At 38.3% G+C, this 23326-nt stretch overlaps 1 protein-coding gene across 3 annotated transcripts in view; it reads right to left on the reverse strand.

Moving 5' to 3' along the window:
• Positions 1 to 23326, reverse strand: part of LOC116850256 (protein timeless homolog) — a 121313-nt gene that overhangs the window by 93268 nt on the left and 4719 nt on the right. For 2 of the 3 annotated variants that reach the window (XM_032828298.1, XM_032828297.1), the window contains exons 10-15: positions 23051 to 23183; positions 22817 to 22971; positions 20750 to 20883; positions 20486 to 20639; positions 20276 to 20356; positions 14318 to 14415 (exon numbers count right to left, since the gene is read on the reverse strand). In XM_032828298.1, the coding sequence (XP_032684189.1) occupies positions 14318 to 14415; positions 20276 to 20356; positions 20486 to 20639; positions 20750 to 20883; positions 22817 to 22971; positions 23051 to 23183 (755 nt within the window). The remainder of the gene's footprint in view (positions 1 to 14317; positions 14416 to 20275; positions 20357 to 20485; positions 20640 to 20749; positions 20884 to 22816; positions 22972 to 23050; positions 23184 to 23326) is intronic. The other variant, XM_032828299.1, reaches the window with a different exon arrangement.

Consider the following 23326-nt stretch of genomic DNA (forward strand, 5'->3'; position numbering starts at 1 on the left):
ACAAGAGCATTTACATGTCTTTTTCTACAGAGGGATAAAAATTCCAAAATTTTGTCACATTTTTGCAATTCTGTGTCAGCAAGTTGAATATTGTCGACTATTTGTTTGCAACAAACGCGCGCGCGTTCAACGGCAACAAAAAATACATATACGTATATTTGTCATTCGAATTTTACAAAAGAAATATCAGTGAATTCGCGAAAAATGAATGATACACACTGATACGTTTACTATGCAAATAATAATATTTCCGATGCAACCGATTTTTCCGGACGCAATACCTGATATTTCGCGATTCCGTCGCAAACGGAGCGCGCAGGATGAAATTTTAGAAGAGACAACCGTGTGACTCTCTGTGCCAGATTTTATCAGATTCTCTCTTTCTCGCTATATTCTACAAAAAGAGAGCCACGTTTTATACGAGCCGCCGCACGAAGATTATGGGGATAGAAGCGGAAAGCAGACGTCTGCTTATTGACAGGTCGTCATTGATTTTCTGCCAAATCGGACGAATCACCGCTCGTCGGCTTAACGAGCTGCCCCGGTGACTTTCGCTGACATCTCTTCACGGTTCAAAAGCGTCATTTTCCTTCTCTTAGTGCCGTTTGCGAGATTTGTCATTATTTCAACCTTTCGCAACGAGGGAAAGTCGAGACGATTTAAGAATAGTAATTAACACGAATCTTTCAAGAGTTTAATTTTAGTTCTAAAACCTTAAGCATAGGTAAATAAAATTTAGTCAGACCAACTTTTCAAATGTTATCATTCTTAAAAACCTACGTTTTGTTTTTTCATTAAAACTCAATTTCATCGAATCACGAAAACATTGATAGATTCACATTCTTTGATGTTATCTACACAGATTAAAAAAAAGAACCGATTAAAATTAAATTTTGATCATTGTTTCGAAAATTGTGAGCGAATGAAAATGCACTGAGTAAAATTATATCTATTTTTAGGATTTACTTTTTGACGTAACTTTTTGACATTTAAGATTCTAGGGTTAAAAAAAATAAAGAGAAAGAAAGTTTTCTCTATTAAGAAAAAAAGAATCTTTCTTTTTCCCTAAAAGTTTAATTTATATGTATTTACGCACTTATATATCTTTTATGAATTTATATTCCATTTTATGTATATTTTATGTACATTGCTTTAAGCATTAAAAAATACTTACAATTATATATTTTTTATTGCACAGTGCACTTGCGCGCTCTGTATGATTTTATATCAAACGAATAAAGATTCATGCGATCGAGGGATAAAGATTTTTAATTATCGCTGTACGAAGACAGAGATAAGTCGTACAAAGCGCATCGACTTCACTAAAATTTTCAGTATAATGAAATTATTCCCGTGAGAAATGAGGGAGCAGGAGGAACACGTAAAGAAAGTGAAATTACTGTGCCAGAGATGCGCCTATCGGAGATTTCTTACTTTATGGATCAGGTCGCGTACTTCCCGGAAATTTATTCCACGCAGTAAAACCGCCCCCGCTAAAGTCCCGCGCGGTGGCAAGTATCCAAGATCGGAAAGTCGTTATTCAGCCCATAAATTAACATCGGCGGTCACTTACATGCGATGCATCGTACCTCTCGAAGAACGGGAAATCTCAGCAGATAAGGCAATGACACTCGCTTATGAAAATATACGATCGCGTTATCCAGCAGTTAACGAAGCTTCGCGAAGCAATGTAAATTCCCCCTACACATCGTGTTTATATTTATAGCTGACGTGTAAATCGATATCACCGTGATATCGTCTTAATACTTCCACACATTATGGATATTTACGCGGAGAGGGCAAAAATAATGCATTAATATTAATGTGCACATGTAAAAGGTTTTGCCACGTTATTGCAATTTAACATGAATTTCAATATTATCATGTAGTACCGTAGGTAATTAAATGAAGCGAATTAATGTAACATTGCAAGCGTATAAATGTATTGTTTCAACCTCTTCAACGTATTATTTCTCAATGTCAAATTCTCCGGTCGATTTAGCGCTCCCAGTTATTAGCAACTCTAAACAAAGGTACACCATGCGAAAATATCGCGCGCGGTCGTCTGGAGCTCAATAAAAAAGAAAAAAGAGGCACTTCGCATCGCTTCAAACGACGTTCCACCGGGATGTCATTAACCGCGCAAATGTCTCTTGAAAGTGATGTTAGTGGCACCCACGCTAGAAAGGAATGCATTATCTTTCTGCGATGTAATTTCGTTTCAATATAGATCATCAAGGACGGCGCCGCGCGTTTACCTATCTACCCCTTGCTTTTATTACGAGGCGGCGGATTGTGATAAAAAAAAGAAAGAGAGAAAGAAAGAAAAAGGGGAGAAGAAGAAGTATGGGGCGCGCTGTTTCATTCTCATATCAGAACTCCATCCTTTCCTCGGCATCCGTCTCACTTTCTTCGGGGCAGCGTTGCGCACCGGGCAGATACGCATTTAAATTTATCTCACGTCGTTTCGCGAGAACGAGAATGTAATTGTGTCGTCGAGAAGTCATTAAGACGCGCTTGTCGCAGTCGCTGTCTTTTGAGGCACGCGAGCTAATGACAGACGTAGTTTAAATAATACCGCGCGGTTCTTTAACGGGTTCAGTTAAAAGTGTAATACACCCAACGACCAACTTTAATTAATACCGCTTGTACGCGATACGGTAACGTTCGTATTTTCAAACGACAGTGTTATCCGAAGGAGTGAGTTAATCGGTAAAACTTATAGAGATATACACATAGCCCTGCTATTATAGTATAACATATATTTCATAAAAAGTAATTAGAGCAACAGAATATAAAAGGATACGATATCTACTCTCTAAGATACAATCAATGTGTTCTTCAGTGAAATGGTGTACTTATAATTGATGATTCTATTAAAAGTATAGCAATCGGTAAAATCTCGCTGATTGTATTAATCAATAGCGACTATTCCCATTATATCGATGCATTTCGCGAATATGGACAGTGTCTGTCATTGCACGTAAGGTACACGGAAACGATTAATTCCGTCGCCACAGATACAGAAATCTGGATTTGGTATAATGTAAGGTAAAAGTACCAAGTATCCGGACATGTATCCAATCTTGGATATTCTTATTGTTTCGGTTTAAAAAAATATATAAATATTTAAACTTTCAACATAAAAAATATATATACAAGTATTGAATATATACATACATTTTATGTTAAAAGTTTATGTTAAAAGTTAAATATTCGTATTTAAAAATCAAAACAATTGGTACTTTTACCTTATAAGGCATTTATTTTATCACAGATTTTCCAGTGAAATCTTACTTTCGCTGGTCAAAATCAGTGAGAAATAAGATGAAGCACTAAAGTGGAAGTGTTTTCACTGAAAATCAGTGAACATTCTCTGATCATCGATGATGATCAATCTATTTACCTGAAACGTTTTCACTGATTCACTTTAAAGGAGTAAGATAATGTTGCAGTTATTTCAAGAAAGTGAGCCAATCTCACAGTTTTGTCACAGTTACCGATTCTCGACAGTTTCAAAACTAAATTTATTCAGAGATACTACTTTTTATGACGGATAACCTCCGTACATTTTTACGGGTAACTCCGACGAACTTTCGCGCGACATTGTTCAGTTTATATTTAGACAAGAATTTTTCCGCGTTCTGTGGAAATAGCTTGCATAACCCCGATACCGGCGAGGTGCATCAACGGGCAATGTCGATAACGAAAAACCGTCACCAAATTCCCAACCGCGGTTTACAATTTGCCAGTCCGAAGGAGGATTAAGCTCCGCACCAATTTGCATACATATAGTCGATCACCTAGGGTGTCACGATAAAACGTGGTTTCCGTTGCCGTCGCAGAGCAGAGAAAAAAAAACAGTAATTGGTTATCGAGTTCATTGATTTTCGACGACGGAATCGGCCATTCACTCATCCTCCCTCCCTCCGTCTGTCCTTCCCACCCTTTCTCTCTCACCCTCCTCGTTTCTTCATGCTCGCACACATACGGCTCATCATGAAATAAATAAATCCGACGCGCATTCACCATATAGCGCCGATCCGAATTCAATTTTCTGCCGAGGTCTCGCGAGGGGAGGAGTACTATCCGTGGGGGTGCTGCAAAATGCCAAGAGGGATAGCTTTGGTGGCAGCGACAGTTCCACCCTATAGTTACGAACGAGCGCGCATAGATGCTCACGGAAAATTTTTCTAGGGTAAAAGATATGGAATATCAAGTTTTATACATGCAAATTTTATATACTTTTCTACGTGCCGAGTATTTCCCTTTTTTCTCTTTTTCCTCTCTCTCTCTCTCTCTTTCTTTCTCCTATTCTTTTCTTTGCAACGTTGTCTAATACAAACGAAAGAATCGGGCAAGATTTCTGGACGGGAAGGAAATAATAAAATCGCACCACCGCGAGCGAACATTGATCAAAAGATTGAAGTGTGACAAGCCAGACGCGGATACACGTTAACCAAAATGCTATCTCGGCCAATTCGATTCTCACCGCGCATTCCGAAGTTAAGTGCGGATATTTCCCAATGTCCCAATTTTACAATATTTCGTAGGGACCGCGAAAACTCGCGATGGGCTTTAGTTGGTCTCTGTTGCGGGCGGCCATGTGAGGCAGGAAGACCGGCAATGAAACCATCGTGGCCTGGCACGGTCTCTCGAATTTCAGTGGCAATCGAATAACCCACCGCGAAATCCGTTAAGCAGTTATTAAAGTCTCGGAGAACTTGCTCGTCTCGCGGTGGCTTCCGCGCCCCTGCGGAAATTTCAGTTATTTCTAGTAGAGCACAAATCCGATTTAGATATTCCGCCGGAACGTACCCCGTCATGGCGTCTGGAATGGCGGCTTCGGCGCAAGTTAAAAGCGCGTACAGAACGCCCGTCGCGCGTCCCGCTCGTCGTGGCATGACCGCGGTAACTCTGTTTCGCGGAACATTACATCCGCATTAGCCCGAAGAAACATATTCAGCTCGTGGCTGCGGAATGCCGATTAAGGGAGCTTGAATGGCGCACGGAGAGTCGCCACGTACGCGCAATAATCCACGCGGCTTGTCGCACGCGGCTTGGAACATCAATTTACCGGGTCGGTCGAGTAAAATTGCATACAACAAGATTCCTCTGAGAGCAAGAGTGTCCAAATATTTGGATATGTCATCCGAATGGTCGAGGTATCCGAACGGGAGAGATACGCGCCATGTTGATACTATTCGTTGATTTCGGTACTCGAGTACTCACAGGACATTTCTCTGGCTCTGTCTCTACCGGACAAAGAATCTCGATGGATATAATAGAGCTCTCTATTTGTGATCCATTCGGTGTTTTTCCGCAAGTGCTCTTGGGAATATTCAAACAGCGGGAAGGAGTGGGCGACGGGGGAAAAAGAGCGGAAATCTAAAGATGGTGATAAAAGTGTATACGTGAAATAATGTAACGGAGCGCAAGGAAATGTCTCCGGCAAGGAGCACGTCGAGGAGAAAAGCCGGATAAAGGGATTCGTACAAACAATAAAACATAGAATCATGGAAAATACTTAACGAGCGCATAAAATGGGAACCGCCGGACGAACATGAAAAGCAAACACAAGAGGGAAGTAAAGCAAAGATGAGGTAGAGAGAGCTCGGTAAGAATGGGCGCAGGTGAAAGCCGATAAATGGAATGCGAAAGAAGGAGCGCTGGAGAAAGTGAGACACACCTGGCGGAGAGAGATTCAGAAGAGCGCGCCAGTTACAATATAAATGATCCCGTCTGCGCTCGCACCCACCTATTCGAGAGCTCAACCCCAGGCCAACCTCCGTCCCAGGCCATTTACATATCTGTATTATTCAAGCACGACTGTTATTCAATTTCTACGCAACTCGTAAATGCATTATTATTTAATCGAGTCGCACGCCGCCGGGCAGGTTCGTCGTGCGACGCGTCGCATTTATACCATGCAGAGAGGGTGCACGGGCAGGAGAACAACGGGGAGCAGCAACGTAAACGTCAGCCGCTGATCCACGTCGATAACTCCCCATGGCAATGGCAATGTTAATTATTAAAGCGACTCGCGCGATTCTTTCCGCGCATCAGTCCAACCAACAAAAGCGCGGAATCACAAATGTATTCGAATATTCGCGAGATAACTCCCCGCTGAGGATTTGTATAAGCGGAACTTCAACGTTTCTGTTTCTCCGGCGCGAACGGAACTCGCATTTCTAAATAGTTGCAGTAACATCGCGAGACTTGCCCTTTCAGCTTGTACGGTAATTTAATATTTGTTATATTTCCGATGTTTATATTTGATTGATCTGTTTGATAATTATTTCTTGCTACCTTTACCGCGAAACATCCATACTTATCAATAGTAACAGGATACAACACTTGATGTGTGTGAGACAGTCGAAATATTAAATTATTTAAAATAATATACTCTGTGTATATGCACGTGTGTGTGTGTGTGTGTGTGTGTGTGTGTGTGTGTGTGTATGCGCACGCGCGCATTTATTCAGACATGACTCGAATAACAGAAATATATTCTCAAATATCCCCTGTAAAGCCTTAATCGCAATATATTTCCAATACATCTCCACACCCGTTGACAAAACATGTAAAAGCTCGGCGACATCCCCGACATCGCCGCCGTTCCTCTCCTACGAATTTTTAACATTGATTTGCATTCATGGCGCGAAGCATAGCCGTTAACCGAGGCAATTTCATGGAATTTAACCTTCAATCATAACTTCATTAACTGCCGCCGAGGGAGAGCCAGCGTGGGAGCTTACGTGGGGGCTAAAGTGGCCCGAGTGTACCCCCTCTGCATATCATTTGTATAGCTATAACAGCGTCAGATAGCGCCGAGAGCAACGTTCGCCCTTAGATATCTCCTTTTTTAACTGCTGATTCTCTCCCCACGACGGGTTTAGAGCCGGAAGGAGGAAAAGCCGGTGGATATATTTCACATGAATATCTCTCGAGGTATGCCCCGAACAAGAACGGCAAAGGTAAAATATCTACCGCCGATGAAGAAAGGGAAAGGGGAGAACAGGACGACACGGGAGGAAGACACGGCGAAATGAATGAACTCGTCGAGCACCGCTTTTGCATATTAATGGTTATACGTCGTTAGAAAAGGAGCTATCGTATCGCCGGCGCGAGGAAAAACGATGAAAAAGAAACATTAACGCCGCGGTTGTCTCCCCGATACTTGAACACCCCTAAATGTCGGGCTGAAGTGCCCTCCGAACGTCCTACTCAATACTCAAGCGCGAACGTTTCTATCTGCCCGCGAGAAGTCGTTCCACGAATTCTTAAATTCGTACGAAAGACTTCTTTCGATATTTATACATTGTGTAACGTATTCAAATATATAAAAAAAAAATACTAATCGATAATTAAGTTTGATATGTGCATGAAAAACTGTTAACGACATGAATTTAACGAATGTTAAAATAAAACTTTTCTTTCAAATCTTGAGTAGAAATTTTCCTCCTACATTAATTCCGCAAATCCTATCAAACTTGAAAGATCAACGGAGAATCACGAGAGATATAACACTATATAGACTATTGATCATCTACTTTGATGCGCAAATAATCACATATCGCCGTTGAGGGAGTCATATTGAAGTCATACTTAAAAGAGCACTCATTCAAGAATTATTTAATATTTGATTTGATTTAATCCTTGTTTTTAATTTCAATAATTGTATTAATTATATAACTTGCTCAACTGCAGATAGGCAATATGTGATGAGCAAATATTTAATAGTTAATATGGGTAAAGAGCACAACAAACTTCTTGTTTTCATAATCTCTTGCTTGTTATCTTTTTATTGCTGCTGAACATTTCAGTAGGATTTAAATATTCAAAAGAGGTACGAAGGAAGAAGTGAGATCAGAGATAACAGGTGTGTATAAATTAATAAAAATTTAAATTTGAATACAATTACCATTTGAACACAATAACGATACAATAACAAGGTTAAACGAAAGTGAAAAAGGGAAGATTTAAGGTAAAAACTGGCATCTCAAGAAGCATAATTAGAGAAATAAATTTCAGCATTAGCCTTAGGCCTGTACTCGCAATTGTAAATTATTTATGAGTTTTGATTGCAAACATAAATAATTACAAATGTTTACTCTCTCTCTCCTCCATGGCCTGTTCGGCTATTTGTATCGATATTGCTTGTTACATGAAAGTTATAAATTAATGAATAATCAATAATTCGTAATATAATTATTTATATGAGTGATTGATTAGTGAATGCTTAAAGTAAATTCTATATTTCGATATTTACTCCTTTTTTTCTCGGTTCTTTACCCATATTAATTATTCTATAAATTACTAAAATTAGGCCTGTGAGAGCCAAAAACAAAATAATCGTGTTCATTAATTGAATAAACAATGTCGTATCAAAAATAAGACCTATATGTATTATTAACCCCTAGGTATTACAAACGTTTCGGTTATACATTGTAACCTTCTTCAGTATTAATTGACAAAATTAATTTGCTCGCATACATATTTGAATACAGATTTATCGAAACTGCACAAGAAAGTTACAGAGTAGGAAGACAGTAATCGAAAAGAAGTGGAATTGCTAATGAAAAGAAGCGAAAGTGAAGATTAATTTTGTCAATACTGAAAAAAGTTACAATGTATAACCGAAACGTTTGTAATAATACATATGGGTCTTATTTTTGATCCGACATTGTTTATTCAATTAATGAACACGACCATGTTGTTTCTGACTCACAGTCCTAATTTTAGTAATTTAGATTTTATTCTCTGAGCCTTACTTTCATTTTACTTATTTTAATTATTCTCGATGAGTTCTTCGTCTGTTAAAATCGGAAACAGAGATTCTGTGTAACAAATAATTTAGCACATCTGGAAATACATGATATATCGCAATCTCGGCGTTCTGTGTCCTAGTTGCCAAGTCCAGCGTCCTGTTTCTGACTGATCAATGATGTGGAAACTCACTGGACGCTCACTAAGACTCGCGCAAATACGATTCGATCGGAGAAACGTGTGTCAACAAACGCGATGCCGACGAGAGCCCGATTAAATATTTTAATAGCTGACGAAAAATTTTGACCACTCCGAAGGGAATTGTAAACAATGTGCCGATACACGTATCCCGCATCGCGGTATGTGCGTCACTCATCAGCTCGAGACGTATTGACTCGATCACGGGCAAATACGTAGCGCACGAGAGTAATAAAACAGTTGATCAAAATATTTGAAAAAAAAGAAGTCACCTACCATCAAGAGATTATTAGATAGTAGATTATTAAGATAGTCGAATGTCAAATAATTCTTAAATTAGTCCCTTTTAAGCCTAAACAAAACTGCAATAAGTAACCATCTTTGGCATAAAAAAATAATAATTTGTACAGTAGTGCTGTACTTCGAAATTTTCTCCATTAGTATTTCAAGTTCGACGAAATCTACAGAAGTAAATTTAATGTAGAACCAAAATTTTATTTCGTGTAAGCTACGTTAAAATATATTGAAAAAGTATTTTAGTATTTTAATAACAAATGAACGAAAAATTACTTTCATATGATATCCATGGGACGAAAGTTACTGATTTTGAAGAAAACTGACGCATTATTTGCAAAAATAGCAGAAGTACATTTCCGAAAACATAGAAAAATGAAGTCTTGTGGAAAATCAACACATCCAGCGACAGATGTCGGATTGACTTATTTTGAGATCGCAAGAGGCGCAACACAGCGCATTGCAATTTGATCGGAGGAAAGCGGACGTAGCGCGTCCGATTTTGGTCAAATTACCTCAAGACCCAATGTCCAGGAGAGGAGACAGAATGTTACGAGAATGCAAACATATGGTAGCGATCGCTCGAGCGAGCATAGGATGTAAATTTCTGTCGTCTCTCTACCTCAAATCCTCTGAAATATCGATTCAATCTGATTGTCCATCTTGTCGTGGCGAAGTAAAAAGAACAATGCTATACGAACGCTAAAAAAAGACAAGAGATTCAATCAAATCTGCCATTCTCGGTACACTATCCCAAAAGAGAACAGAAGGGTTTCCACCCTTAACCCTAAACGCTAATCTCGCCATTGACTTTGATCAATATGACATTTCAAAGTGCAAAGTAAATATAAACAATATATATCTGTCGGTTTCCATTCTGCTAAACGCAAGAGAGTCTTCTCAGAAGTTGTATGAAAGAGAAGAAGAGTAAAACTCGGGACAAATGTTGGTAGTACATCTGTTGTTTACCTTGCGTCTTGTACTAAATAATTCTCGTTCGTTCCTATGGCTTCACACCACTCGGAAGGAAGACGAAGTTTTCACCCCGATAAAAGTTCTCTCATACCTCTCGAAGCCACTTCTCCACTTCCCCGACATGCAGCCGGAATCGGGCGCCGCCAATCTACGTATTTTAGGTAGACCGTACTTCTCCAGAAAATGCCAAAGATGACTTCCTTGCGCATTATAGTAAATAGGAAAAGTTATTATGGCGACGCAGAACCGATATACGCGACGAGGGATAAGGGAAAATTTACAGAAACGTCGAGGTGTTCGTGGAAATTGGGAAACCGTGCAAATTTACACGTCAATGGAGAAGATTTTACGACAATGTGTATCCGTTCCATCGCGCGGATACGATATGAAGTCGGTAATACCGTAAATTCAACATTTACTCGTCGCAAAAGTGAACGTTAGAAATCGGTTTTACTACAATAACACCGCACACAGACATAGAAATGCGACGACGCGGAAGAAGAAAGTTCAGAATCTTGGCGAGACGTGCGCGTCAGTTAACCAAACGTATACAAATTGAGTAGACGTATAGGAGGGATCGCTCGCGCGACGTAGCATGCAAATTTCGTCGCTGCGCTTCAGCGTTCCGGCAAGACTTTTCAATTTGACCTTCATTCATCAAACCTTCGACTTTCGAGAGGCGAAAAGAACACATGGGCTGGCTCTTCGTGAGCATCCATCACCCATTCGGTCTAACAAGTTAGAATCGAGCGGAGAGAAGAGAAAAATCGTACCGAAGTACAGCACATCTTCCTTCACTCCCTACTTGCTCTCTCATACTTCGGACCGAGGAAGTCGATGAAACGTATACTTTATACATGGCAGCGGCGGTGCCCCTCTACTCGCAAACAGACATGAATAAATAAAACCTTCCAGTATGTGCCGCGGAGCCTCCTCGATATCGATCGCGATTATTTATAAGCGCTGTTGTTGAAGCATACTTGTCACGGATGACAAATAATCGTTTGCCCCTTTCGACCTGCCTCGTATTCGGAGTTACCTGCCGAAATCATTAACGAGCTCTGGCATTGTTATACTCGAAGAATTGGCGCGATATGCTTCGCAATATCGCTACAAAAACTTTCAAATATCGTCGGTATTTTATTCTGAATAATTTTTAGAATTTAAAAGAGTGGAATTGCATTTTCGCGCAAAAAGTGAGTTCTTTCATGTTATAGTTCTCGCTGATGAGACATATACAGCGAAAGGTTACGATAACAATGCTAGCCACGGAACAATGACGATTCCGCACGGATATACCGCATAGACCGCACGTGCTCTCGAGGACTCGGATTTTACAGCGCGAAGTATGAGCTAGAAAAAAGCTTGTCTCACGAAGCACCCGCCAATTTCTGCGGCGTGCTTTATCAACACGAAACAGATATACTCCATTATGTACAGCGCGCATGCAAAACCATCGGTATGTAGCCAAGTCACAAAAATACAGCTATTCGGACACATAAAGTGTGTGCGGACGCCGCCGGAGCGGAAAAACAACTTCGATCGATGAAACCAATGCGGAATCGACCGATGCTGTCGTCCTACCCGTACACAAAATCCGTACGCGCACTGAATGGGTTGCAAAAACTTGTCCTTATTCACGGATGGTTTTTTTTATTTCTTTAATTTCTCGTACTACTATATACGATTGTCACTGTAAAAGCGAACATAGTATTTTTATCAATCATACATGAAAAAAGTTGTGTTAATCCTAGAATCCTAAACATCAAAAAGTTATGTAAACTCTAAATACGAGTAAATTTTACCCAGCGCATCTTCATTTGCTCGTAACTTCCGGAAAAATAATCGAAGCTCAATTCTCTTTTTCAATCAATACAGAAAACATCGAGGAATATGAATTTATTGATGTTTTTTGCAAATTTAATAAATTTGAGAAAAGTTATAATGAAAAAAACAAAAATATTTTTAAGAGATAAAATCATGTCATGTTTAAAAGATTGGTCTGTGTAAATTTTAGACATGTTTCCAGGGTTCTAGGGTTAACATGAAGTTTAGTTGTAATGAACAAACCAACATGTTTTGATTGAAAGAAACGAGATTTCTGGTTGTTATGACTAAATTTGAATGATATAAGAGTCATAAATTCTATCTTCAACCAAAACGCGTTAGTTCGTTTATTAAAACCAAAGTTCACGTTAATACAATCAACTTTTTTTCCGCGTAAATTACAAATGATTGAACGAGCATATAACGGCGCCTGACGAGCCGTCTGTTATCTACAGACTCTAATTCAAAATTTTAATTATTCTGCAGCAATGATGTCAAGTTGACATTTGCCAATTTTGGATGTTGAACACCTATACAATTAATTTTCAAATTTATTTAAATAAAATATAAAGTTTCTCGATTTTAATAGTAAGTCCCTTTACTGTACAGAAAATGAACAGTAAGAATATCGATTAATGGAAAGATCGCGCGCAAAATTCTGACGTCTGATAGAGATAATGGAGGAACGTTTCAGACTACTCACGTCGTAAAATAAAGCAGTCTGGAGTCTGGATGTCGGGCGCGGATGTTTTATATAAAACACCTTTCTGTCTCTGAGTGACTATACTACGTGACGAGTACGGCGCACGTTGGCAGGATATAAAAGAGAGATTAACATTTAACGACTTTGTCAGCCCACTGCCATCTATATAACGGGTTGCGCACGGCAATGTTGTCATGCCGTGAGCTGTGGGATTCAGTGCAACGGATTGTAATTCATACGATCGTAAATGTTTTTTATTACGCCGATATTCGGGGTGAAGAATAATTGCGCGACGGAAAGAAGTTGAACACGTTCTCACCAACCGTGTAACGAGACGATGAACAGATGCCTAACTAATAATTTTATATACAGAATAGCGCTTAAAACATGCTAAATAGAGATTTTAGAAATTATTTATTTTTAGAATGATTTAGAATAATTTATTTAAGAAAAAAACATTTATTCCTTTGCCGCAAAACTTGAAACTGGTAATTCTATAAATCCCAAACAAACCACTAAAATCAATTTCTAAAATCACCGTTTGATCGCTTATCTGATTCTCAACACTTTACCGTAATTAAAGGCATCAAATATCTAATAAAAATAATGGCTTTTGTAGAAGAGCACTGAAGTATGCTTCGCATTATATATAAAGAGATATATTCCACTATGAAAACATAATATAATAATTACTTTTTCCATTAAATTGCTTTTGTTTGTAAAATCATAACGCGAAAATTAGAAGATTTAGAACGTTGCTAACAACCATTATTGTGCCGGTAATAAACAGAGATAAATACGTGGCGGGCACCGGATCGTCGCGAAATCTCGGCACTGAATAGCGTAGTTATTCACACATAAATTAGGCGCGTGAAATGAATACCAACGGCACGTTTAATTAAATTTGTGCCGTGATATATGCGCCAGTTATTACAAATCGTCCCTCTACAAGGGGAATGCATCCCGAATAAAATCATGTACTTTACACATTCTCCCTCCGTTGTTGCTTTTATAACAAAAAAATTAAAAAGAAAAGTCACGCAATTCTACTATCAAGCGCTTTGTGTACGCCCACGAAATTCCTCCTCCGGAATGTTTAAGTAAACGTTATAATTCAATATATCAGTAGTCGTAACGAACTCCTTCCTTAAAGGAAGGAAAACAGCTCATTACTTTCATGCTTTAACCTAATAACGGACTTTGCTCTCATTATAATTAGGCGGACTCAAAGAAGGAACTACTCTTTTCTCACGGGGTTATATATGCAGAGGGAAAATAAGTTTCTCGATAGACCGAAGTCGTACCGGCGATCCTCGGGGAGAGCAAAAAGTGCTAACGACCTATGCTTCGAAAGTACCAAGTTTTAACTTTATTTCGGAGACGAGCTATATATCGAAGATTGTCGATACGTAATATTTCATCATCAAACCGATCAATCCGCCTATTACGGTGGATTTTGCTCGAACGGTTTGAAGAATAACATCAAAATGAGCTCAATGTTAATTTCAAGAATGCAAAATTAAAAAAAAATGTCATGAAAATATCACTCACCACCCAGGTCCGTAAAGAAGATCTCGCGCAGCGCCAAAAACTCTTCCTCGGGAGACATGTTGACTTTACCAAAACAATCATTCTCGGGCCAGATTTCTCTAAACAAATTCAAATAAAACAATGTTTAAAAATTAATAGATAAAAGCTCATTCTATAACATGATATAAATATCACTCACTAAAACAACAAATTACATCGAAATTTATGTTATTTTAATTTCCATGTCTAAGAGTCCATGTTTGAAAAGTCTGTTATATTTACTACAGTCTTTTCTCTCAAAGATTCTTTCGAGCTATAATAAACCTCTTGAGGTGCAATATTAGCCAGATAGTGCGTCATAGTTATATAACAACTATCTAATAATATAAATCGCATAAAGAATTCCCTTGTGCATTATTAAAAATATCAAAGTAATTAAATAAGCGGTCGTTCATTCACGAAACATACGAATGGAAAAGATTCGTTCGAATGCGATGCAGATAGATAAAGAGAGAGAGAGAGAGAGAGAGAGAGAGAGAGAGAGAGAGAGAGAGAGAGAGAGAGAGAGAGAGAGAGAGAGAGAGAGAGAGAGAGAGAGAGAGAGAGAGAGAGAGAGAGAGAGAGAGAGAGAGAGAGAGAGAGAGAGAGAGAGAGAGAGAGAGAGAGAGAGAGAGAGAGAGAGAGAGAGAGAGAGAGAGAGAGAGAGAGAGAGAGAGAGAGAGAGAGAGAGAGAGAGAGAGAGAGAGAGAGAGAGAGAGAGAGAGAGAGAGAGAGAGAGAGAGAGAGAGAGAGAGAGAGAGAGAGAGAGAGAGAGAGAGAGAGAGAGAGAGAGAGAGAGAGAGAGAGAGAGAGAGAGAGAGAGAGAGAGAGAGAGAGAGAGAGAGAGAGAGAGAGAGAGAGAGAGAGAGAGAGAGAGAGAGAGAGAGAGAGAGAGAGAGAGAGAGAGAGAGAGAGAGAGAGAGAGAGAGAGAGAGGAGGGTATGACGAGAAGTCCGAGTGGCAAACTCAATGGATCTCGTAGAAGGCTCCTTTGAGCACGAGAGCTTCACCACGATCTACACCAACATCGGACTCCTTGCGTCAAGTGCTCACATACCCAACCCTCATTCTTCGTCGCACCTCACCTTTGCTTGCCTGCCGTTGATGTCGACGTACATGCATCTCCTTTACAGAGTACCTGTATCTTAAAGTCACGAGGTGGAAAGTGTCACCGTCAAAGAAATGGGAAACCGGTCGAAAGGATAGGAAAGAGATGGCAGAAAAAAGGAGAAAAATATTGGTAATCGTAATAATAACGTCGATCTACTTGAATTTCGTCGAGCTTATTGAATTATGCTTCAATGACTGAGTATTGTTTTTGCAAAACTCGATTTGTTTCTTCTTACAAAATTTGCGACCTGTCTTATTTTTCAACGCTAAATTCCAAGCGTTTTCAACTTAGAAATTGATTCATTTGACGTTATTATTAAATAGAAAGAAAAAATGCTCATCTAACATGTCAAATCCGTACACGAAAGGTAGCTTACTAGGTCTAGAATATCCCCTATATACCTTTATGAGGATTAGGAAAAAAAGAAAAGAGATGGTCGTGCGCAAACGTGACTGGAGAACATAAGTAAGGTCACGTCTTCTGAAACGCGTCCAAAAAGGGTGCAGCTAATGGTGGAAGATTTTAATGGTGGAACCTTATATTACATAGCGAAATAGCTTCCGAATATTTTTTCATTTGCTATAAATTTTACCTAAAAAAAAATACTAGACGTAATTTTTCCTAAAATATTATCACAGGTAGAGACTTTCTAAAAAATATTTTCATAAGCTTGGTGAGTTATAATTAACGTGCGACTGTTCCACTTTTAAATATATAAATTCATAGACACGCACTAGCTCTCGTATTTTTTAAATTTTCTGTCATGTCTTTTATACAAAATGAAATCTTAATTTAAGGTTATCATAAATTTTAATGTAAAAAACTCTAATATTGCAAGCAATTAATCGTAACATACGTATAATAATCAAAGATGAATGAATAAAAAAATCGTGAGAAAATATTTAAAAAAATAATAAATAAAAATTGTAACATTAAGAAGAAAAGATTTTTTCATCGATACTTATCGAAATGATGAAATTGTAGCCAGTAGTTATAGAAAAAATAATAACGAAGAGAATCTTTGCTACTATGTTCTGTAGCCGCGCAACACACAATTGATAATGAAAATTGTCTCTACTTTGCTCCCTCCTAACAGCGACGGCGTCGAATTAAAATCCGAGAATTGGATTTGGTCACTTGACATGAAATCGCACTTAGTTGCGATTCTACTATATAAAAGCAACGGTATGGCTGGATCTAACAGTAACACGTAGGTACAATGTGTTTCATTTTATGCGTACGTACGTGACACACACCCATACATTTTACAATATACGATCCCGGCTGGAATGAAGTCCGGACATGATCCGTCCCGTTTACACGCGGAACAGAGACGTAATCCATACAGTATCCGCAGGGTGAGTCGCAACCAGCGTATAAAACGTTAAGAGCAGATTTCTCACTTAGATTTGGAAAATCGCCACAGAAGAGAATGTCGAAGAGAAAATCGTGATTCAAAAATAAATTTAACTGAGTCTAATAACCAAGTTTCAATTTCAAATTTTGTTCAAGTTCATTTGACAAATTAAACAAAAGTCAACTTTTTATACGAAGAAAGAAGAGAATAAAGCGCCCTTTTCTTTGATTTTGATAAACGAATATTACTTTATTATAAATAAAAATTTTTTATCCATTAGCGAAGTTTAATCCGCGGAAAAAAAATCTCATTTATCTGTAGTCTGTAACCCTACTTTAAGAAGAAAAAAAATACTAGCTCTAATGATTTACGTACTAGCCGCGATTCAGGCAATATAGCGCGTTCTAGAATCGCTGGTCAGGGACGTCTGGTCCACTTTCGAAAGCTTTCCGAAATTCTCCCCACTGGAGATGAATCCAATAAGCAGACGCAAGGGAGAGAACGCCAGAAGAAGAGGAAGGGCGCTGTCCCCGGAGCGGAAGAAGTGGCTCGTACGGCGCTGCTGCTGGCTGCTGGCTGCCTGAATAGAAATTCAGCAGCATACAATCCCCATTATCCCTCGATTTGAAGTCCCGCGACAATGGAATCTCTCAGACGCGCCGTGTCCCCGTTCGTCTCCCCGCGACTCAACGTTCCGACATACAAGCCGATACCGCTTTGCCAGACATGAAATGGATAATTTCGACACGTCCATTTTCGTGTTTGGCAAAGGAGAATTAAAATGATGAGCCCTTCGGAACCGGATATTAAGATGTCAGAGGAAAGGATTTTTTGAAACGTAACTCCAAATTTGTTACAAATTCCTTTTTCTTTAGCATTCTAACTGCACGCACAAATTAACATGACTGTCCTCAGAGTAATTTACGTACTTTCAACATCTCCAAATAAAATTCAATATAATAACATCCAATAGCGAATATTTTTTGCTATAGCGCCAAAGTTCAAATATATAACTAATAAATTTAGCTATATATTTGAATAGCTATATTTTAGCTTCTGCGGCCAATTCTTTTTTACGAAAGGTAAATAGAGAGGAAATTAAAACTAAAGATTTCCCTTTGCAAACAAGAAAATCATTATTGCATTACGTTTGTAATGAAGACAGAGGGGAGAAAATAATAAACCGATGTGGTTTCTTCGCACAATTATCCTATTTCTCTAAGTTATGGAATCCTTAAGTTTAAGTCACCGTACCGATAAGAGGGTCGCAGACGGCGCGAGTGGAAAATTAGGGAGCTAAAACCGGTAGCCAGACGGTGGAGTATTTGCTAGGCAAATGAAACACGATTACTAGAAGCACTACCCGTAGCTGCGAAACGAAGACGCGTACGTGAAGAGAACAGGCGTATAACATTGTTTACCTAACGTACCTACGTATTACCGTAGATGTCTTATTAATAATATTGTCTGCACCCAAGCGTAGTCTCTATGTATGGGGTAGTCAACTGTCTGCTACTTTTATCCCACTGTATGCACAAGGTCGGCATGGTCCTGCCTGCAGACTTCCATTGTGTACCAGCCATAGTAAACATTAGCCCATAAAATGGACGGTGGAATATTGCGTACAATCTCGCAAAGTAGTTCACAGCGATGATACCGCGTAAAGAAAAATCGCGGAAGGTACTATAATTTCATAGCTTCGCGATAGAAGGAGACGGTCGCGATAAAACGGATTTTTATCTCCGGCTGCGCGCGCAGTTGTATCACGGCACTTCAATTTAACAGAACTAATAAAGTTAACTTATTAGAGCGGTATGTATCCTGTCCTCGGGTGAAATCGCGTCCTGGGGCACTAACGTTTTTAAATGGACTCATCGAGCTCGGTAAGACGGTCATTTTAAAGTTATAAAGGGTCCGCGGAATGGTCGCAATTACTACAAAATATCACGAGTATATGTGTACGTAAAACGAGTAACTTTTAACGTTATTCCACGTTTCGTACGACGTTCGCGACTCATCTTGGGTAAGAAAAATAACTCGAGATGCTCATAAACTGTGTACACGTCCGTGTTTAGCACAAAGGCGAAAAGCTGCAAGAAGAGCGTACATAGAGGAATCTATTTACACGTCGACGAGTTTATCAGCAAGGTATATCGAATCCCACGAAAGCATCGAGGCGGCGATTAAGCCTTAGAACCAGAAGGGTTGGCGAGGTGGAACGCAGAAACAAGTTGACGGAGGGACACGACTCATAGGCACATTTAGAGGTGGAACACTTCAAAGAGTTGGTTGGGTACCCGTTCACCTCGGTGAACCGGTGTATACCGACGCGTTGCAAGAGCGGCAGATCCCTTTCAGATTTAATGTAATGTAAATATCTGCGGCAGTGCAAACGCCTGGCTTTTCGCCGGTTAATTGGCCGTGTGACTGGTCGATGCACAAAGCCGAAAAAATTTCGAGCGGATCAATAAGGGAGTATAGTAATTAATGAGTGTAACCGACAATATAAGATAATTTCTGATAAGAAAACTACACAATAATAATAATAATAATAATAATAGTGTATCTCTCTCTCTCTCTCTCTCTCTCTCTCTCTCTCTCTCTCTCTCTCTCTCTCTCTCTTTCACCAGTGTCATCTCTCTTCTAAAATATTTTAAATATCATTTTCAGTTTTTTTCTTTTTCAGTAAAGAAGACGATCAGATTACATGTAATCTATGCAATATATCATGTGTCCATCAAACTTTCTCTGTAACTTTATTGTGTGATTAAAAACTGTTTGCATTCACGTCGTTATCCCGCGAATTTATGTATACTCCGTATACTTCCTGCGTTTCGGCACAAACGATTAAAAATTCATCGGATTTTACGCGAATAAATCCTGCTTTCTTCCTGGCTTTCTAACCCTACTACAATGAACGCCTTTGTTTGCTCAAACAAAGCCGTGCAACCCCCATAATTAACGTCCGACTAAGCTTGAGATACTTATCTGTTATTGTCTATGAGCACACACTTCACCATAAAAATGTGTAGCAAAAGAATAAAGGATTTTTATATTAATTATATTGAAAAATAAAGAAAATGAAAAATTAAACGTAGCACGTAAAAACGCCGATTATTTTATGAAAAACTCGTGAAGAAAATATTCTATCGTGGAAAAGATAATGTATGTAACTTTCAAGAAGATTTATATATTATTTTTTTGTGTGCGTGCGCGCTTATTAGTATGTTAAATTATAATGCTACAAACAAGAGATTGTGCATAATTTACATCAAAATAAATAAATTACCTTGTATACTTCCTACAAACAAAGACTTTGGTAGTGAAAAAATCTCTTGTCTATCGCATTATATGACAACGACGCAGGTTCAGGCGTAAAACTAATTTTCAAAATAAACACCGTATTCTCTCTCTCGTGCATAACAAGTTACTTTTCCGGAATCATTTCTCAAAATAAACAAGTCTTTCTTACCTTGCTGAGCGTAGAAGACCAACCGCCTGCTCCAAGTTTTTCTGCCGCATTAATTTCTGAGTTTTTTTCATGGCGTCCGCTCTAAGAGTGGAAATAAAAGTTAAATGAAACGCTTGAAATATGAAGTGCGATATGTCGAATGTTACAAAAACATTCGTAGAAAATATAAATCTTTCATGTTCATCTGATTATCACGATATTAGTACGTACTTTTGATCATCTATGGCCGTTTCTAAGGTTGCATCAAAAGGCATCACTTCCGGTATGGTGTCACCTCGCATTACAGCAGTTAGTTCGGGAGCAATCATGTCCCAACGTTCTTCCAAAGTAGGAGTTGGAATTGTATCCTTTTGAACAGGCTCTGCTTAATAAAATTAAACAATTTGATGCATGTAAGAAAGTATCGAATTCAATTCCATATCACCACGTGTCTTGAAAACGCAATATAAATCTACGTAAAAGAGTAAATCTTACTTTTTCGTTTCTTGGCCTTGTGCTTTTTGGATTTCACTTTTTGAATTACTAAATGACGTTGGTCCTTCTCGCAGAAATGCTCCAGCATTTTCAGAAATATGTGAACAGTAGTCACGAGATCCACTAAGTAACAGCTAAAAGATAAATATGCCTTAACTATGTCGTTACGTTGTTCCATACTATACAATCGCGAGAATGTCGGTGAACTTGAACCCCGCCTCCCTTGTAACAAGAAGTTAATTCAATCTCGCTGCACGTGCATTAATTTGTCAATTTAGTTCCGTTGGCGCTACCACCGCCGACCAAAGTTTAACGGAGCCGTCGTACTGTTTTCGTCAGCGTCGCCGAAACGTCAAAGTAGCAACGGCATTGCGGTGCGTCGCGCCGCGCCGCGCCGCCCTTACATTTCCGTCGTGGAAATCCGCGCAAAACCCGTCAAACTCGTGGCAAGTTGAACGCCCACCGCCTTTTCCCATTTCGCCGGCCGGAAGGTCGATAAAAGTTGTTTATTCCGCCGAGGAACGTAGAAGGGAGAAGAAACCGGGCGGGTTTGCGCTAGCGAGACCGAAGAAGAGAAATAGTCGAGAAGGAACGCGTCGGAGGGAGCCGGAGTGGCTTCCTGGCTGGTCGAACCGATTGATCCGAAAGTGAATCAATCTGTCTGCGGTAGATAAAACTTTCGGTAAAGAGTTCTCCCTCTTCACGACGCGGATTCACCCAGTATAGATGATTGTTCGGTGTACGACGAATAGGTCGCATAACTTTTCGCGATAACGCATTATGTTACTACTGCCCACTAAAAATTCGCGGCTTATCCCGCCGAATCGAAGAAATAATTATCGTCGAAAAAAAGAACATATTATTTACGTTTTCTAGTGTAATTAAATCGGTTTTCCGTCTCAGTGTTTCAATGTCGGAGTTTTGATTGCTATTGCGAACTTTAATTGCCGTAATTCGTAATGAAATTTCGTGTGTTGGAATTTGAGTAAACGTGTTTTGCGCGAAACGGTAATATTAATAACGAATGGAATACTAAGTCTGAGCTTGTCAGCTTTTCGTTTGCCAATATTATTGCATTACTTAAATAGAAAACTAATAAGTAAACCTACTCAAAAGGTACACTTCAATTTCTTTCTAATTTGGCACAAATGTAAATACATAAATGTAAAAGTACAAAAAGGTACAAATATTTAGGTCATATTTTTTCATTTTGACATTTTGAAATAAAATTGAATACAAGATACAGTTAAATAATTTTAACAAAAATCGACATAGCTAAGATATTAACCATTTTAAATTTCTTTAGCCAAGATTTCAACTGAAATATTTTAAATCTGTGCTAAATTAGTCAAAAATGGTTCGAATATCGGCAAAACCAAAAAATTCAGCAAATTTTAATTAAAATTTTAACACAATGAGCATAGCTGACACACGAACCATTCTAAATTTCTTTAGCCAAGATTCCAACTAAAATATTTCAAATCTGTGTTAAATTAGTCAAAAATGGTTCGAATCTCGGTCAAACCGAGAAATTATTTGTATAAATAATTTTGCTTAACTTTTCACTTGTTTTGTTTAAACATTTTATTATTTATACAACTTGTTTTGTTTAAACATTTTATTATTTATATAAATAATTTTACACATTTGACTTCATATTCATAATCAGCAAACCAAAAACACCTATATCTTGAATTCAATTTTATTTCTTATGCATTTTTGTTGCACTTGTTGATGATAGGAGTGAGAATATTAAAAAGCTATAAAATGTCCGTGAAACTCAAAGTGAGCCAAAATGAAAAAATATTTTTTGTACTTCTATATTTGTGCCAAATTAGAAACAAATCGGAGTATAACTTTTGAGTAGGTTTACTTGTAAGCCACATAACTTGATCGCTTAAATTTTGTTAGTTTTATTTGGAAATTTTTATAGTTGCCTAAAATATTTAGGGAAAGGATCGGAATGATCAAGCTACGTGACTTATCTTGCACAGTAACAATTATAATTAATAATTATAATATAATTATAATGAATAATTATAATTATAATTAATTCTGTTTACTCACCGAGACATCTTATTCTCATCAAAATATAAAAATTGACTGAATATCGTTTCGCGATATTCCGGGACATAAAAAATGTTGCTTTTAATTATTTTGCTGGACTCTCTAACACTGTGATCTGTACTCTTATCCATCGCCATTAAAGTGTTAAGAAGTTCCTAGAACACCACATATATTTTCGTCAAGTATCTCTGCCCGATATCAGTATCTAAAACTTATTACTATATAGATTCCTACCTGATACGCTTTCAATGCTATATGCAATCTATGAGACCAAACCGGTATTCTTTTCTTGTCAGTAAGAATCATCTCATAATATTGATCCATTTGTCTTTGTACTAAATGAAATATTTCCGTAGATATAGTTTCACTGTCGAGAACCCACAAAACAATACAAAATTAAATTAATAATGCATTCCAATTTATAATTTACGATATAAAATAAACCGAAATGGAACAACTAAAATCATTAAAATTTGACTGTAAACATATACAATAATACGATATTAAACA

This window comes from Odontomachus brunneus, unplaced genomic scaffold (genome assembly GCF_010583005.1).
Source record: "Odontomachus brunneus isolate Ranch 3 - 2012 unplaced genomic scaffold, Obru_v1 Obru_scaffold_140, whole genome shotgun sequence".
NCBI lineage: Eukaryota > Metazoa > Arthropoda > Insecta > Hymenoptera > Formicidae > Odontomachus > Odontomachus brunneus.